The following is an 18,545-nucleotide window of genomic DNA, read 5'->3' as shown; positions in this document are numbered from 1 at the left end:
AATAATAACAATAACAACACAACTCTCTCCTCACCCTACCCCATGTAACTTCTCTCTCTTCTTTTTTTGTCGGTAATATCACTCTCTTTATTACACATACAAAGTTATATACATATACTAGGGTAAACCCGCCCTACGGACGGGTGTGTAAGTGAAGAAATCATAGAATACATATTTAGATTAAGTGAAGAAACAATATAATACATATTTCTTTTACGTACATTTAAAAAACTCACACTAAGTATTTAGAGCGTTCACTATTTTTTTTGTTTTTTTTTTGTTAAAAATCACAGGTTTGTCTAATTTATAAGTTGACTTTTTTTAGTGGATGGTTATATATTATGTTTGAGCAATTATTTTATAAATTATTTACTTTTATATGATATTTAAATATTGAGAATCACAGATGGTTGACTAAATTGCATAATACCATGCTTAGTTACGATTCAGAATCTGAATAAAATAATGAAATTTTATTAAGAGAGTTTTATTTATTTTATTTGCTTTTATTTATTTCTTATCAAATTATTATACAGTATATTTCTGTATTCATTTAGACTTTATTGCTATTTACTTTAATCTTCAATATTACAATTGAATTAGGTTCGTTCATTGAACTTCGTTAAATATTTAAATTAATTTTTTAGTGGATGGGTTATATATTATGTTTGAACAATTATTTCTTATATATGATATTTAAATATTGAGAATCAAAGATGGTTGACTAAATTGTGTAATACCATGCTTAGTTATGATTCTCTGAATAAAACAATAACTTTTTTTATTAAGAGAGTTTCATTTATTTTATTTGATTTTATTTATTTCTTATCGAATTGTTGTTTATTGTGGTATTCATTTAGACTTTACTGCTATTTACTTTAATCTTCACTGTTACAATTGAATTAGGTTTGTTTATTTTAATTTTAATTCCTTTTTTTTTTTTTGATGTCTCCCTATTTTTCTTTTTACCTTTTCACCTTTAGACAAAAACATTTCTTGGTTAAATTTAAAAAATTACATCTGTTTATTGTAATAGTGGTGTTTATTGTTGCTATATATTTTTTTAACTGATTCCACTATAATACAAAAACAGTACGAAACCAAAATCTGGTTAACCAAAAAGTTTCATAATCACAACATAAATACGAAAGTTACCAGGTATACCAATTATACTTTACCTAACTAAAATCAGAACTGATTATTTAAAAAGTTGCAAGACAACTCCATTATTCAGTGAATGGTAAAAACTTAGCAACCGGAAATGGAATTGGGAAATTTTTGGCCAGCTTCATTGTCTCCATAGTTGGAGTGATCAGGACCCCTTGTAGTTTCTTAAGATTGGATCCTTGGCACCATCCGTTGTTCCTCCTTCGTGTTGGCCAGTGGATCAGTTTGCGGAGGAATTGGTTGGACACTTCTGAACAGCCTTCGGGTGTTGCAGCAGCATCACACATGGTGTTATCTGGACCAATGTTTCTACAATTTGGGTTTGAGTCCACAGAGAGATTACAGCCCCTCATCAGCTGGATGGTTCTCACGAAGCATATAAGATAGTAGATACAATAATAATAGAAAAAGCTGAAAAACCAATTTCTTCCCTTGTAAGTGTCATATCATCAACCAAAAAAATTGTTTGTCTAACTTCACCTGTAGTTTTAGAAAAAAAAATTGGGCCTCACTGATACAACCCGACTAATGGCATAGGAAAGATAATCATTTAAGCAAAGTTGACGTTTGTACACGAATAAAAAGATTACACATTGCAAAAAATGATTGTATTATCTCTCTGATCTTTGACCCAAAGCGGACAAACCTCTGAGTTCTGGTCTCTCTCTCTCACTGGTACCGCTATGAATTTTCTTGCAAGCTCGATTTTGCTTTTGATCCTTACGGGAACAGTGGTTAGTTACACGTGTGAATCTCGGCCCCGTCGTTCATAAGCGGAGACGATTCTGACCATTGATTTCGATTGGAGATCTGGTCTTCACTCCAAGGTCCAAAGTCTCTAAGTCGTAAATTAGTTGTTTTGGTTTCAGTGAAATTGATCAAGCTATTGTTTTATATCCAACAAACTACATAGGCTCTTCTTACGGTTTGTCATATTGTAGATAGTGTTCAAAGGTTTGTTTATTCTAACCTGCTTGTGCGTCGTTAATCTCTGGCTCTGTCTCCTCTCACTCGATAATCATGGATCTCGCTCCTTCTTCTCCAGCTGATCTCTCACCGTCACCACCTCCTGTGCACCTATCGACGACTACTCTCCGACAATAGGAATGAATGAAGAATGTGGAGGTTTAAGGAATCAATACCTGAGAATATGTCTACGTTTTGTAACTCCATTTGAAGTAGGGATGGTGGTTGATGATCTTCAAGCTTCCCTGGTTAAACATAATAAGGAACTACATATACATGATATGAAACTTAAAAAGAAGAATTTTAAAATAAACTAACTAAAAGCAAACAAACTAAACCATTGATTAGATATATAATATCAACTCATTCTCATAGAGAATGGACGTTGGCAATAAATTAACGGGAAGGACTTCAGAAGAGGAGAGAAATAGCTTTCTCAGAATTGTTGATACCATGCAAATCAGGTCCCACAGTATCAACTATCAAGCATAACCTAAATAACCCAAAAAAGACTCTCAACACACATATGCAAAAGACACATTCACCACCGACTTAGAAACACGCCGGTAAACTCTGAAACCACCGACAAATAAAAATGCTTCAAGCTAGCCAATGAAATAGCCTTTAAATCAAGGAATTCCTTAAATAAAAGCTACCAGCATCGTGACACACAGACACATCGCTTCAAACCCAAAAAGAGGCACATACCCAATTGCAAAGAAAGCAATCTGAAACCATCGGACAGTAGATCCTGCACTTCCAACTTCAATTCATCCCTGAAAATAACAATTAGCTTGAAAGGGGATAAAAGAAAAGCATTCCTATGATAGATAGACCAATTGAAACCAATAGAGAAGAACAGAGAGAGATGGTCAGAAAGGCCTACTTTATGCAGAAACCTCCGTCCAACCCACCATTAATACCTTTCCTCACTATCATCAATGGCTTTCTCTTTATTCTTAACCACTTTCATCCTCTTTCTCTCCTCCATCGCCGCCGCTTTCTTCCTCCTACTGTGCCACACTCCTTTTCGACGATTATCTTCCGCCGTGAAGTCTCGGGCTTCCTGCAAGAGCTCACAGGCGAGAGGACTTTTCCATTGTGCTCTACAAAAGTTTTTAGAGTTTATATGATGTGAAGAATAAAATGATGAGGTTTACGGAATCAAGACTCAGCTATTTATATATGTAGTTTCACCGACTGGAAGCTAGGTGGGAGCTGAAGAATCATGGAAGGAGTGGGGGAGATGAAGTTAAGGAAAACTTTAATGACATTGATTGAATCCGGTTTGAGTTCCGTTACGTTGCTGATTTTCCATTGCAAGAGAAAAGAAATCCTATCGGTTCGACACTACAACGGCTTACGCTGGAGATTGACCAGAAAAAGTCGTCCTCCTTAACCTAATTGAAACTCCGTTGTCGCAAGAACGGCCACGACCTTAAAAAAGGTTGACAAAGTGAAGGGCCAACAAAAAGCCCATGGCACGACACAAAGCCCAACTCGCGTCCCCTTCGTTTTAATGAAACGCAGCGGAGAGAGAGGCCTGGACACGTGTCGCAACCAGGGACTTCGACTTTCCTAGCTGGATGCTGAGCTGGATGGTCTAGGAGGGATTCAAACCCTTTTATATATATAAAGATATATATATATATTAATAAATATAAACACTGGAGTATATGATTTGTTTAATGTATTTTTTTTTTCCAGCTATTGATTTCATTTCATGCTCAAACGAGCAAAAGAGTTGAAGTTACAACATACACAAACACCCACTCATTAGAAATTTACATACTACCATTTCTAACAAACTGGTCATACTAACCCAAAAACAAACCATACCAAGATCAAAGAAAACTAGACCTGATCTCACCCAAAAATCACCTTGCGTATTGTCATTACCATCCAAAACCTATAGAAGAAAGGCTTTCCTCATACCCAAAGAGATCCAAAAGCTAAAAAGGAGTACCAGTAGCTACATAAGACTGAGCATAGCCACCTTTGATCACACTTTGAGCAACGAGGAAGGCTCCTCTATTGGAAGATCTTTCTTCTTTTTGCAACCTCCACCATTCAAAATTTTCCAACCTCTTCATGATCTCAATATGTTGACATTTGAAACTAGGCCAAGCCTTTGGTCTTAAGACAACATTCGGAAAGGTTGTATCATCTAAGGCTATTATGATTCTGCGAAGATGGTGGGAATGAAAGGAATCCATCGACCATAATAGCGCTTGATATTTAGCTTCCTCCAAGGAGCAAATATTGGAAAAAGCACGCCTACTGTGCATAAGAACCTTTCCTTTATCATCTCTGACCACCCAAGCAGCTCCACTCCTAGCTTGCACTCTGTTCTAATCAACACCAATGTTACCTTTCAAACATCCTCGCGAAGGAACTGACCAGGACTTTGTAAGAACCATCCCTGCCTCATGTTCTTCCTTCTCTCTCAGCTGTTCATTCTTTTGAGCCAACAACCAAAATTCTGCTTCCTCCAACACCTTAACCACAAGATCAGAAGCCGATACTTTCTTTGCTTCAAAGATGATACCATTTCTGTATTTCCACAAATACCATACTATCCAAGGGATTGCATTTCTCACTTCCTCAGGAATATTTTTGTTCTTCATCAACACTAACAAAGAGTGAAAGTTAGAGAAGTGAGATACCTTATTGAAACCATTTTCAGGATGCGAGACGTTGGCAAGAGCCCACACTTGTCTTGCAATGGAGCATTGGAAGATAATGTGATTAATAGACTCTTCTTGAGCACCGCAATCCTGACAGCAAGGGTCCATTTTAATTCCCCTCTTCACAAGAAGCTCCCCCACTGAAATTGCATTACTAACAGCTCGCCAGATAAACGTTTTAATCTTTGGAGCTGTTTGTAATTTCCAAATATCCGCTTTCAGATCATTTAGAGATGGGCGGGCTTCAGCTTCTCTGATCTCTTCTTTTCTGCGCAGGTTGTTGATAAACCAATATCCGGATTTCACCGAATAACTGCCATTTCTATTATGCACCCATACCCAATAATCTTCTTCCCCAAAAGCAGTTTTCATAGCCAAAATCCTATCGATATCTTCCTGATAAAACAACTCATGAAGTTTTTCCATATTCCAGCAGTTTTTCTGAAAGTTTATCAGATCACTGACCCTAAGCAACAGGTCGACAAAGATGTTCTTCATGAGCGGAGCCCTTCTCACATCACCTTCAATCCAATGGTCCACCCAAACTGATACAGTCTCTCCATTTCCAATATACTTCCTTAGACCTTGTCTTAGCAAATCTTTCCCAAACTGAATGCTACGCCAGGCATAAGAAGGTCTTGGACCATTCTTAGCCGATAGGAAGTCTGAGCTCTTGAAATACATGCTTTTAAACACTCGCGCTAGCAATGACTCAGGATGGTTTAAGATTCTCCATGCTTGTTTAGCTAAAAGAGCTTGGTTGAAACTCTGAATGTCTTTAAATCCAAGACCCCCTTGTTTTTTTGCTAGGCATAGTTTAGTCCAGCTCAACCAATGCATCTTTCTCTTATGCTCCAACGAGTTCCACCAAAAATCTGTCATAGCCTTGGTGAGATTATCACAAGATTTCTTGGTTAATTTAAAACAAGACATGGCATAAACCGGCATTGCCATAGCCACCGCTTTGATAAGGATTTCCTTTCCACCCAGAGATAGAAGTTTTAAGAACCAACCAGATAGTCTATCCTTGAGTTTGTCATAGATGTAAGCCAATACCTCCATTTTGGATCCACTGAAGCACTCTGGCAACCCTAGATAGGAACCCGAACCACCCTCCTTCTCAATACATGTGATCAGTTTAATCTCGGCTTTAATACTCTCTTTGACCTTAACCCCAAAAGTAATGCCAGATTTTGCTACGTTGATTAACTGCCCAGTAGAACTTTCATATATTTGCAAAATCTCCATCAGCTTCTTTGCTTGCTCAGAAGACGCTTTGCAAATGAGTAAACTATCATCCGCAAACAACATATGATGAATCATCGGGCCCTCCCCTGAGAATTGAATCCCTTGTAAGCTTCCAGTCTCTACTGCCTTGTGTATCAAGTGAATCAGACCCTCAGTGCATAACACAAAGAGAAACGGCGACATCAGATCTCCCTGCCGAAGCCCTCTTTCTGGAAGAATAGATCCATAAGGAACGTCGTTGATCAAGGTAGCATATTTGACCGTTGACACACAAAATATTATCTTATCAATCCAGTCCTCATCAAATCCAATGCTCGAAGCAAAGCACGCAGGTAACCCCATTCAACATATCAGATTTGATTGCCATAAACCCTGACGACATCTGATCATTGGTTCTCAAAGCATGAATTACCTCATGAGCAATGAGGATGTTATCTGTTATGAGTCTTTTTTCCACGAAGGCTGAGTGCGTTGGAGACACGATATCTGCCATCATCGGTTTCAACCTAGAGACCATAATCTTTGAGATGATCTTGTATAGTACAGAGCAAAGGCTTATCGGCCTCAGGTCAGACGTAAGTATTGGATCATCAATCTTAGGCAATAAGCAGATGTGAGTGAAGTTCCAATCAAAAGGGAAAATACCAGACGAAAAGAATTCACGAACTTCCAAAATCACATGATTGCCTATTATCTCCCAATATTTTTGAAAGAAAAGACCCGTCATCCCATCAGGGCCAGAAGCACTTCCCGGATTTATTGAGCCTCTTCATAGCTCACGTCCTTGGATAAGGACTCATTCATACTAGGAGACACACGTCTTGGAAACCCCTCAAACAACTCAGAAAAATTCCCGCCATTGGTAGACTTGAACATCTTTCTAAAGTAATCACTGGCTACTTCACCCTTGGCTTCCTCCGAGAAACGGTCTTGACCATTATCACCCCTTAGCTTGATAATTTGCTTTCTGGCTCTATTAAACTTGACTGCAGCATGATAATACCTCGTATTCAAATCACCTTTGGTAGCCCACTTCTCCTTACATCTTTGCTGCCAATAAACTTCTTCCTCTTTATATGCTTTGACCAGCTCCGATTTCAGAAAGTTGATACGCACTGTCGAGGACCCAAGTAAGGATTGTTCCTTTTCAAGTGCACACTGAATCTGTTTTATTTTATCCCGGGAGTTCAGATTCTCTTTCTTCTTCCATTTACTTAAAGCCTTTCTGCATCTCTTCAATCTATCAGATACTGAAGCTTCAATTAACGGATGATTAGATGACCAAGCTTTCTTGATCTCTTCTCTGACCCCATTCTTATGCAAGAATCTGCCATTAAACCGAAACTGACCTCTTTTAACTTGAGACGTCGAGAATAGCTTGACCATGACGGGTCTATGATCAGATACTCTCTTATCCATGAACACCTGATTTGACGCAGGAAACAGTTGGAACCAACTTTTGTTCCCGAAACATCTGTCCAGCTTAGATTGAATGGACAAGGTTCCCCTATTCCCCCCCCCCCCCACGTGAAGTTTGACCAATTTCCAACATGTCATTAAACGGTTTAAATGACATATCACTTCTTGGGCCTCCTATCTCCTCTGCATTGTTTCTTATCTCGTTGAAATCCCCAATCATGCTCCATGGTTCCTTCCTGAAGACACCTATCCGAGATAATCTTTCCCACAACTTAGGTCTGCCACACCGAGCAGTTCCCCGTAAACACAAGAAATAAAAAAGCCGAACTTCCCAAACTGTACATGAAAATCCAGCAGGTGCTTATCCACATACTTAAAGTCTATATACACCGAGCTCTTCCACATCAGGGCTAGGCCTCCGCTATACCCAATAGGATTCACAGTCATGATCTTATCGTAGCCTAACCAAGTCTGAATATCTACAAGGGCGTCTTTCTTCTGCTTAGTCTCCATCAAAAACAAAATGTCTGGGGAATGATATTGTCTCATCTCCCACAATCTTGGAATCACCAGATCTTGTGCACGGCCCAAGCCCTGGCAATTCCAACTAACCATAGTCATTTAGATATTGGATGGTCCCTCGTTCGGGACCACCAATGGTTTCTTAAACCTTGCAGAGCTTTGAGATGGCTCGACATCTTGTTGTGCCTTCCTTTTCGCATCAGAAACCACACCTTCTCCAACCTTCTTCCCCGTGTCATTATCTGCTTTCATAACAGCTTTACCATTTGCCTTCCTTGTGAAAGTTCCTGGCCTTCTTCGAGCTTTAGTTTTCTTCGGAGGAGTCCCGGATGTACTAGTTTCAAAGAAACCAGTATTAAAACCCGTTGAACCCTCATGAGAGAAACTAAGTTGAAGAGGCATCGACTGAGACTTAGCTGTTGGCACATCCGAAATAATCTTTCCAGACTGCAGAACCTTAGTACCCGCAGCAATCGCAGACGCCATCAACTTCACAGGTTTTGAGGAAGATTTCGATTGGTGACTGAAATCATACACAATTCCTTTGCCTTTATCCAAATCTGTCGTTATTGTTGGTGTTGGCTCTAGCATAAGCATAGTCCTTCTATCAATTGGATCATTCTCTAGCTCCTCCAGCGATTTCCTAACTCTCTCAACTCTAACCACCTTTTCTGGACCAGAAGCCACCCTTAAGTAAGTTCGCATACCTTCCAGAACTTCCTCAGCAATCTTAGGCTTCCCCGAGATAGGATCTATACCCAAAAGCTTCTCCGGAATGACACCAAACAAAGGATCAGACGCTGCCAGCGATTTTATAAATTCCGATCTTCTATTCTCATTTCAATGGACCTGCCGGAGACTTATCGGCTAGCAAATGCATTTTGTTGAAGAAAGGACATTGGCTCTGTTCATGTGTGAGCCTCTGGCAGGTATAACACCTTTTCTGCAACCTTTCATAGTCATATAAGATTCTCACCTCCTCCCCTCCTGGAATTGTGACTTTCTTAAATCTTCTGAGAGGCCTTGCGACATAAAAATTCACCAGGACCCTTACGTAATCTCTGAGTTACGGCTTATCTGGATCAAAAGCCACTTCAACCACCTGACCAGCGAAATCCCCCAGAGACCATAAATGGAAGATAGTCCTCTGGAGGTTTTTCTACCCATCTCTTTAACACAATTGGCCATAGATGGAAGGTGTGAACGCCTCTGTTGAGAACATCAAGAAGATCGTGTTCATGTTTGAAGATAAACTGAAAACGATCTTTAGAGAGGGCCACACCCCCTCACTCTGTCATAAAGCTGCCATTTCTTAGGCATTTCAACAATCAGCTCAGACATCTTTTGACATGACGGATTCAGGAGACGACCCACCAAGCTTAGAGAGTTTCTTCCTGTAGAATAGTACTCCGGCGAATCCGGTAGAATGAATGGTTCATCATCTTCTTCTTCCAAAGACAAGTGATACAAAGCTTTATCTGGATGCGACGACATCACAACCTTGAAAAAAACAAACCCTAGAAATTGCAATCGATTTACTCAGAACCTCGTGGAAATATCTAGAAAGAGGATACTTTTCTTAGTATAAAACGTGTTTATTTAGAAACCGGGTCCCACTTTGCAATAAAGAGTACACCACTAGCTATCTTACGCCGAGAGAAAACACCTTTTGAAAAGCATTTGTGAACCGCTAGTTATATGCGTTTAATGTATTTTAAATCGAATATAAACACAATCACTCTCTTGAATTATTTTCCAGCTAGCAATACAAAAAGCCTTATGGTCACTCGTCAGTCAACTCTTGATCAGTTCAACCAAGCCATACAAATCAGATCCTACCCGCCCGAAGTTCATCTCATGGCTGCTAAATCTTCCTCCAAATTCGACGTGTTTCTCAGTTTCCGAGGCAAAGACACGCGTAATACCTTCGTATGCTATCTCAAAGATTTTCTTAAACGGAAAGGGATCGACGCGTTCATCGATGAGGAACTCCGACGTGGCGCCAACATCTCACTGCTTCTCGAAAGGATTGAACAGTCAAAGATCTCGATCGTCATTTTCTCGGAGAATTACGCGGATTCCAGGTGGTGCTTAGAGGAACTGGAGAAGATCATGGACTGCAAGAAGACCTTCGATCAGGTAGTTTTACCAGTCTTCTACAAAGTTCGGGCCTCGGACGTGAGTTGTCAGACTGGGAAATTCGGAGCTCCGTTCGACAAACCCGAAGAGAGTTTCCGGAAGTATGAACATCGAATCCCGGCATGGAGAAAAGCCCTGAGTGATGCATCTGAAATCTCCGGCTATGTTCTTGAAGAGGACAGGTACCCTAACCTACCAATGTTTTGGTTTTGAACATTTAAGTTGATTCCGGTTTATGATCCACTTTAAGTATATGTTTGGGTTTTGGTTAAAACTCCAGCAGTAGTAATTGATGATGATGATTAAGCCTCGGTTTAATATTTTGACCCTCAGTCAAATTAATTAATATGGATAATCATTAGAGAAAAAGACAAAAATAGCACTAAATCAAGTTTTGTTTGTAATTTCGAATGATTGGCAGAACTGAGCTCGAGTTTGTTGACAATATTGCCAAAGAGACGTCCAGGTTGCTAAACAAGTTATCTCCATCCGAATTTCCTGGTCCAGGGATTGAATCGCGTACCATGGAACTGGAAAATTTAATGTGTTTTGAAGAGACGAGATGTGTTCGTATCGTTGGGGTTCTTGGGATGGCTGGGATTGGAAAGACAACTGTTTCAAATTGTGTGTATGAGCGAAACTTGGATGGTTTCGATGGTTGCTGTTTTCTTTCAAATGTTCAAGACGAGTTAAAACTACAAACAATAGATCAGTTGCAGCAGAAACTCCTGCGTAAGCTATTAGATGACGAAAAGCTTGAAGTTGGAGCTTCTGTAGGAACACACAAAGTCTTAAAGGATCGTCTTCGGAACAAGAAGCTGTTTATTGTGCTCGACAACGTGACCAATGAAAAACAAATAAGCCTTCTACTTGGGGAAGCGGGAAAAGAACTGTACCGACAAGGAACTCGGATCATTATAACAACAAGGGACAAGAAACTGCTAGACAAGGTTGTGGATGGGACATATGTGGTTCCGAGATTGAACGGAAGAGAAGCTCTGGAGCTTTTCTGCTCGAAAGCATTTTCTACTAATCCCGACAACATGGCAGAGTACATGGATCTATCAAACAAGTTTGTGGATTATTCTATAGGGCTTCCACTAGCTCTGTGCTTGTTAGGTTCTGATCTTCGTAGGAAAGATATCCAATATTGGACGAAGAAACTGGAGGGACTAGAGAATCAGCTAGACAAGAATATCCAAAAAGAACTGAACACTAGTTATGAGGAACTATCCGATGAAGAGAAGAGCATATTTCTTGATGTGGCGTGTTTCTTTTATTCGGAGAAGTTTGATTCTGTTTCGAGGATTCTGAGCACTTACCGTGATGATGAGTCTAATGTGATAAATGATCTTGTTGATAAGTGTTTGGTGACCATTTCTGATAATCGGCTTGAGATGCATGACCTACTGCTGAAAATGGGAAAGGTTATTGGTTATGAATCATCCATCAATGAGGTGGGTAAGCGTGGTCGGTTACGGAACCCAAAAGATATTTGCCGCATCTTAAAAAAAAAACAAGGTGAACCAGAGAATGTTTCTTTTGTTTTTATGAATGTGGTTTTGTCAACTACTTTTTATGTTTATCTTTTATTTTTACTTTTCCAGGGCACCAAGAAAACTAGAGGCATCTTCTTAGATATGTCTAATGTTAAAAGAATGGAGCTACCTTCTGATATTTTCACGAAGATGTTGAATCTCAAGTTCCTCAAATTCTACAATTGTTCCGAATGGTGTGAGAAGGATTGCAGATTACAACTTCCTGGTGGGCTTGATTACTTTCCAGATGAGCTGGTGTATCTCCACTGGCAAGGGTACCCTCTGGATTATCTTCCAATGAACTTCGACCCGGAAAAGCTGGTTGTTCTTAATCTGCGTTATAGCAACATTGAGCAGTTGTGGAAAGAAGAGAAGGTACAGTTTTGGCTGTAAAATCTCTTATTAGTACCATATAATAGTGTTGTTAAGTCTGCATGTGGTTATTAAATTATGGATCTATTTATTGCAGGACACAGGAGAGTTGAGGTGGGTCGATCTCAGTTATTCAAAAGAGTTGCTGAATCTATCTGGCTTGTCGAAAGCTAAAAAACTCGAGAGGCTGGATCTTGAATGCTGTGAAAGTTTAGCCGAGTGTTCATCGATCCAGGAGATGGAAAGTCTTGTTACACTGAATCTCAGAGATTGTCTAGAGCTCAAGAGTCTTCCAGAGGAAACCAATCTGAAGTCTCTGAAGACTCTTATCCTCAGTGGTTGTTCAAAACTCATTAACTTTCCAACTATATCAGAAAACATAGAATCTCTATATTTGGATGGCACAGCGGTAGAAAGAGTTCCTGAATCCATAGGTTATCTCCGAAACCTTGCTGTGCTAAATCTGAAGAAGTGTTGCAGCTTGATGAGTCTTCCTGACAATTTTTGCAAGCTGAAATCTCTGAAAAAACTGATTCTCTCTGGTTGTTCAAGGCTAGAGAGTTTTCCGGACATCAATGAAGACATGGGTAGCTTAGAGATTCTGCTCATGGATGAGACTGCCGTCAATCAAATTCCCAGAAAAATGCATATGAGCAATCTCAAGCTGTTCTCATTTGGTGGATCTAAAGTCCAGGATCTCACATGTTTGGAATTGCTTCCTTTCTCTGGCTGCTCTGGGTTATCAGAAATGTATCTCACAGATTGTAATCTGTACAATTTGCCAGAAAACTTTAGCTGCTGCTTATCCTTCCTGCAGTCTTTATGCTTGAGCAGAAACAATATCAAGAATCTACCTGGAAGCATCAAGAAACTTCATCATCTAAAGTCCCTTTACTTGAAGCATTGTGAAAAGCTCATTTCTCTCCCAGTGCTTCCATCAAATCTGCAGTACATGGATGCTCATGGCTGTACCTCACTTGAAACAGTAGCAAAACCCATGACGCTTATTGTAGTAGCTGAGAGGACCCATTCTACTTTCGTCTTCACTGATTGTTTCAAGCTAAACCAAGATGCACAAGAAAATATTATGGCTCATACTCAACTCAAGAGTCAAATACTGGTGAATGCATCTCTTCAACGTAATCATAAGGTTCAGCTCTCTTTACTCTGTTACTATTCCATTTACATTTTCATTCACATCTCATGATTAAATGTTTTTTTCGATGTTTTATAATTTCAGGGATTAGTTTTGGCACCTCTGTCTAGTGTAACTTTTCCCGGAAACGATTTGCCATTATGGTTCCGCCATCAGAGAATGGGATCTTCCATGGAAATTGACCTGCCTCCACACTGGTGTGACAATAAATTCATTGGACTTTCTCTCTGCGTAGTTGTCTCGTTCAAGAACTATGAAGACAAAACCAGCCGTTTCTCAGTGATATGCAAGTGCGAGTTCAAACTAAATGATGATGATTGCATCAGCTTTACTTGCAGACTTGGGGGACGGAAAGAGCAATTTGGATCATCTAGCCTCAAGGAAGAACCAAGAAGACTCGACTCTGATCATGTCTTCATCAGCCAAAACAGCTGCTTCCATGCCAAGAAAGAACATGTTCTCAACCGATGTTGCAACACGACCGCCTCATTCAAATTCTATGTCGTTGATGGTGTAGATTGCTGTGAAGTGGTGAAATGTGGGATGAGCTTGTTGTATGCACCGGATGAGAATGATTATATGTTTCAGGAATTACAGGAGAGTAACCTCGAGAAAGCGGTATCATCTGGAAAAGAAACAGATCTAAATGCAACCGCTATAGATCATGAAGCTGCTATGTCCAAGAGAGGCCGTAATTATCTACAAGAAGAAGAGCAACTGAACGGGAAAAGATTACGTTTTTCCAACAAAGTCTAATCTCTTGGAATAACTAATTGTATAAAAAGCTGATTTCAGATAGAGAACGATCACATCTTGACTCTATCTCTTAAGTGAAATGCTGAGACAGAGTTTATAGGATTTATGGAGTTCAATTCAAGAGGTTTATCTTAAGTAGTTTTCAAGAAAGAAAGAATGAATCTTTGTAATTGTAGTGCAAGTTATTTCCTCAAAGGCAAACCAAATTTCTATTTCAGAATATTGAAGTTTCACTGAGCCTTGAAGTAAAGTTCCAATGCAGACTTGTTTAGTAATGTAATCAACAGTTACACACATTTTTCTCATATAAATACAAAAACAGCAACTCATCTGTTATAATTTAGTTTCTACATATACTGATTGATATACACAAACCACATTAGGGATTGAGGCAACTTTCTATGAATCAATGTTTGAACTTATCCGAGCTTGCTCAAACCTTTGGTAAGTTCTTCTAGTTCTAATAAACAGCACAAGACTCGAACCTAGCCCAAGTACCGATAAGCATCCCCACCACACAAACGTCAAATAATAGCAGCCTCTTCCCATACACACGACCGAGTCAGTCATCGATTTGATCCCGGTCGAACCATGTGAGTCATAGACCAATGCAGCCAAGAATCCATATATCAAAGATCCTATAGGTATGTTTGTGATCAAGATATTGTGGTTAACTCCGACACCGTTTGGTCCAAAAAGCTCTGATGTGATGGAAACCGCTGCTGCGAATATGAATCCTGAGCTTAGACCAATCAGCGCAGTTCCTACTTGTAATGCTGACGCGGTTCCTGATGATGCAAGCAAGAATAGAGCTATTGGTGTTGGCAATAACGCGATTGCTAACCACCCGGTTCTTGCAAAATAAAACTTCCTGCACAAGTTACAATAATCACAACCTGAAACCAAAAACTAGAGAGGCTTAAAGTAATGAATATGGATGTACTTACGCTCTAATATAGTCTGGTGTTGCAGAAAGCAACCTTCCAAAGAATGAGGAGGAGGAGTAAAGTGTGACAAGAGTTGTGGTCTTTGAGCTTTGTCCTAAAGACTGAGCTATCTGTCCAAGGTTGTTGCTGTACACAAGACCGATGGTTCCACCGCAGAAGTACGCGACATAGTATAACTGATAATTTGTGGGATTATGAGAGCTTCTAAGTGTTTTAACCGTGATGAAGCACACGAACAAAGTAAAAAAGGAGTGAAGTAACCGTAAGTATTTGAGAGAGAAAAGAAATTTGCGAATTTAAGAGAATGAGAGGATTTGTGAGATTGAGAGAATGAAAGAAATGTTTGTATTGAATTGTGTGTTTAATTGTGTAACATACATGGTGTATTTAAAGGAAACAAAAGCAATAAACACTCAATGGTGGAAGAATAAATAACTAGTAGTGGACTAGCCACTCCTCCCCATTTGGTAAGTGATATGGCCACTCCTCCCACTTCCTCCACTACACTAACTAGTAGTGGACTAGCCACTCCTCCCCATTTGGTAAGTGATATGGCCACTTCTCCCACTTCCTCCACTACTTCCCTTTGTTTAATTCTTCATGTCAACACTTCCCCTCAAGCTTGACAGTAGTGAGTGTCAAGCTTGGAAAGCCATGAAGTATTCCCTCATTAAAACCTTTTCTTGGAAAAACCACTTGGGATAAAAACCAAGCAAAGGAAAAAGAGTAGAATACTCCATGGTGAGGAGATCATTGACATGGAAGGTTTATGAGTCCAAGTCTTGGAAGAATGGACTCACAAACTTTGCTACTGGCCGCCTTGCTGAAGATGTCAGCCAGCTGATCCACACTTCTTGTATAACATGAGAGAATCACTTGCTGCTCCACTGCTTGTCTGACCTTGTGGCAGTCTACTTCTATGTGTTTTGTCCTTTCATGAAAGACTGAGTTGGATGCAATGTGTATTGCGGCTTGGTTGTCACAGTGCATGGTCATGGGAGAGGTGATCTCAATTCCCAAGTCGCCTAAAAGCCCCTTTATCCAGATAAGCTCACTGGTTAGCTTCCTCATTGATCTGTACTCTGCTTCTGCGCTTGAACAAGATACTACTTTCTGTTTCTTGCTCTTCCAAGTGACAAGATTCCCTCCAATGAATGTACAATAACCGGTGGTTGACCTTCTGTCTGCTCTATCTCCAGCCCAATCTGCATCACAGTATCCTATCACCTCAGTGTTCTTGTTGCAAGCCATCCATACACCTTGTCCTGGCGCTTCTCTTAAGTATCTTAGAATCCTCTCCACCATGTTCCAGTGATGAACCTTGGGAGTTTGCATGTGCTGGCTCACTTGATTAACTGCGAAGCACACATCTGGCCGAGTGATGGTTAGATAGATCAGCTTCCCAACCATCCGTCTATACTGCTTGACATCTTCAAATGGAGTGTCTTCATACTCCCCCTCTCGCAATACCTTGTAACCTTCTTCAAGTGGTGTCTTGGCATGTCTTCCTCCAAGATCTCCTGCCTCCTTTAATATGTCCAGGGTATACTTTCTTTGGGACATGAATAATCCTTCCTTTGATCTGCACATCTCAATGCCAAGGAAGTACTTCAGTTCTCCCAGGTCTTTGATGTCAAATGCGGCCTTGAGAAATGTCTTGGTTAAACTGATCCCCTCCTTGTCACTACCCGTGATGATGATGTCATCCACATAGACTAGAATTACCATAATTCCTTGCTTGCTGGTGAGAGTGAAGAGTGTGTGATCCGCTTGAGACTTCACAAATCCCCTTCCATTCAATGTAGTGCTTAGCTTGTGGTACCAAGCTCTTGGTGATTGCTTCAAGCCATAGATTGCCTTTCTGAGTCTAAGGACATTCCCTGGTTTCACCATTTCTTCCATCCCCGGAGGTGGTTTCATATACACTTCATCTTCTAGTTCTCCTTGCAGGAAAGCATTCTTCACATCCATTTGCCAAAGGTCCCATTCTAGGTTCACTGCTAATGAGAGTAGAATCCGGATTGTATGAAGCTTGGCCACTGGTGCAAAGGTGTCTAGATAGTCCTCTCCATACACTTGTGTGTATCCTCTTGCCACCAGTCTGGTCTTCTTTCTTTCTGGCTTCCCATTTGCAAGATACTTAATGGTATGTATGAGTCTGCTGGTCACGGCTTTCTTCCCTTTTGGAAGTTCTGTCTCATACCAGGTGTTGTTCTTCTCCATGGCCCTCATTTCATCATCCACCGATTTCCTCCATTCATCATCTTCCATAGCTTCTGCATATGTTCTTGGTATCCATTCCAGGTCCAATGAACTCATAAAGACTTGATGTTCTTCTGGATAGTGAGCTAGGGAGCATAATCCACTTTCTGGATGTGCCACAGCTTGAGCATTGTAGTAAACAAAATCATTTTTAACCCAATCTGAGGCTGGTCTTCTGATCCTTGTACTTCTCCTTAGGACTTGTGTCTGCTCAGGTTCATTACTGCTGCTTGGTTCTCCTTCTTGAGCTTCAGTGTCTGGTTGTCCCATCTCATCTTGATCATGAGATAATACTGGGTTTTCTTCAGGTTGAGCTTGCGCCGGTTGATCTTCATTCCCCCCTTCATGGTCAGGATGAGAGTCTTCAGTGTTATGAACCATGGTCTCTTTATAAGGAGTAGTGTCCCGGCCTTTCTCTGGTTCCTTTTCTAGGTTAATGCCGAGTCTTTCCATAAGAATCTTCAGGTTGTTAGCTCTGTCCGAGGCAGAATGAGATAGATCTTTGAGTTCCTCCCAACTCTTCTCATCATAATAGGCCTTGGATTCCATGAACTTAACATCTCTGGATACTAGGACTCTCCTTGTCTCTGGTACATAGCATTTGTACCCCTTTTGGTGCGTAGAGTATCCAATGAACATTGCCTTTGTGCTCTTTGCCTCCAGTTTGTTTCTTAGTTCTCCTGGAATCAAAACAAAGCACACACACCCAAACACACGCAAATGATCAATTGATGGTCTAGATTTGTTTAGTACCTCATATGGGGTGGCATCAAAGAGGACTCTTGTAGGTGTGCGGTTGATTAGGTAGGTGGCTGTGACTACTGCATCCCCCCAAAACCGCTTGGGTACATTTGTATGGAACATCATACTCCTTGCCACTTCCATCAAGTGTCTATTCTTTCTTTCAGCCACACCATTTTGTTGGGGTGTGTAAGGACAGCTGGTTTGTTGAATGATTCCATGTGAGGCTAGATGTTGTTTGAAGGCTGTGCTAGTATATTCACCACCATTATCTGATCTAAGAATTTTAATCTTAACATTGAAATGGTTAGTAATATAGTTCTGAAAATTTTTAAATGCTTCTAGCACCCTATCCTTAGATTGCAACAAAGTGATCCATGTGTATTTAGATTTTTCATCAATGAATGTCACAAAATATTTATGTTGTTCTCTAGATACACATGGAGCAGTCCACACATCAGAGTGAATCAAATCAAAGCAGTTTTCATATTGGGTTTTTGATTTAGGAAACACAGTTCTGCAATGTTTTCCTAATATACACGCTTCACACTCATTTTTAAAAGAAATACTAGGCAACAGGATGTTCAAGGCACGAGAATGGGGATGTCCTAGTCTAGCATGCCAG

General features: G+C 40.2%; 3 protein-coding genes across 7 annotated transcripts; 1 reads left to right on the top strand and 2 right to left on the bottom strand.

Annotated features, from left to right (window-relative positions):
- Positions 1 to 1,696: 1,696 nt before the first annotated feature.
- LOC106422164 lies at positions 1,697 to 3,569 on the bottom strand. 5 transcript variants are annotated; one of them, XR_007331162.1, is made up of 6 exons: positions 3,335 to 3,569; positions 3,020 to 3,239; positions 2,842 to 2,909; positions 2,310 to 2,378; positions 2,138 to 2,254; positions 1,697 to 2,005 (listed from the first exon to the last, which is right to left on the bottom strand). XR_007331162.1 is itself a non-coding variant. In XM_013862989.3 (6 exons), exons 1-5 carry the CDS (start codon positions 3,361 to 3,363, stop codon positions 2,175 to 2,177), a joined length of 429 nt encoding a protein of 142 aa, XP_013718443.1. In that variant the 5' UTR covers positions 3,364 to 3,569; the 3' UTR covers positions 1,697 to 2,005; positions 2,138 to 2,174. The 5 variants fall into 5 exon arrangements, 2 of the variants coding, with proteins under 2 accessions (XP_013718443.1, XP_048627667.1); XM_013862989.3 differs by having other exon boundaries at positions 3,057 to 3,239; XR_002657254.2 differs by having other exon boundaries at positions 2,310 to 2,399; positions 3,020 to 3,568.
- Positions 3,570 to 9,711: 6,142 nt separating this feature from the next.
- On the top strand, positions 9,712 to 14,099 carry LOC125575132 (disease resistance protein RPP2B-like). Its single transcript, XM_048771708.1, has 5 exons — positions 9,712 to 10,330; positions 10,570 to 11,683; positions 11,756 to 12,061; positions 12,156 to 13,208; positions 13,299 to 14,099. Exons 1-5 carry the CDS (start codon positions 9,717 to 9,719, stop codon positions 13,968 to 13,970), a joined length of 3,759 nt encoding a protein of 1,252 aa, XP_048627665.1. The 5' UTR covers positions 9,712 to 9,716; the 3' UTR covers positions 13,971 to 14,099.
- Positions 14,100 to 14,369: 270 nt separating this feature from the next.
- LOC125596624 (protein NUCLEAR FUSION DEFECTIVE 4-like) lies at positions 14,370 to 17,632 on the bottom strand. The gene is made up of 3 exons (XM_048771711.1): positions 17,336 to 17,632; positions 14,918 to 15,093; positions 14,370 to 14,841 (listed from the first exon to the last, which is right to left on the bottom strand). Exons 1-3 carry the CDS (start codon positions 17,630 to 17,632, stop codon positions 14,370 to 14,372), a joined length of 945 nt encoding a protein of 314 aa, XP_048627668.1.
- Between the last annotated feature and the right edge of the window lie 913 nt (positions 17,633 to 18,545).

This window comes from Brassica napus, unplaced genomic scaffold, assembly GCF_020379485.1.
Source record: "Brassica napus cultivar Da-Ae unplaced genomic scaffold, Da-Ae ScsIHWf_124;HRSCAF=222, whole genome shotgun sequence".
NCBI classification, from domain to species: domain Eukaryota; kingdom Viridiplantae; phylum Streptophyta; class Magnoliopsida; order Brassicales; family Brassicaceae; genus Brassica; species Brassica napus.
Note: the sequence above shows the minus strand (reverse complement) of the source record. Positions and strands in the feature narration are given on the sequence as shown.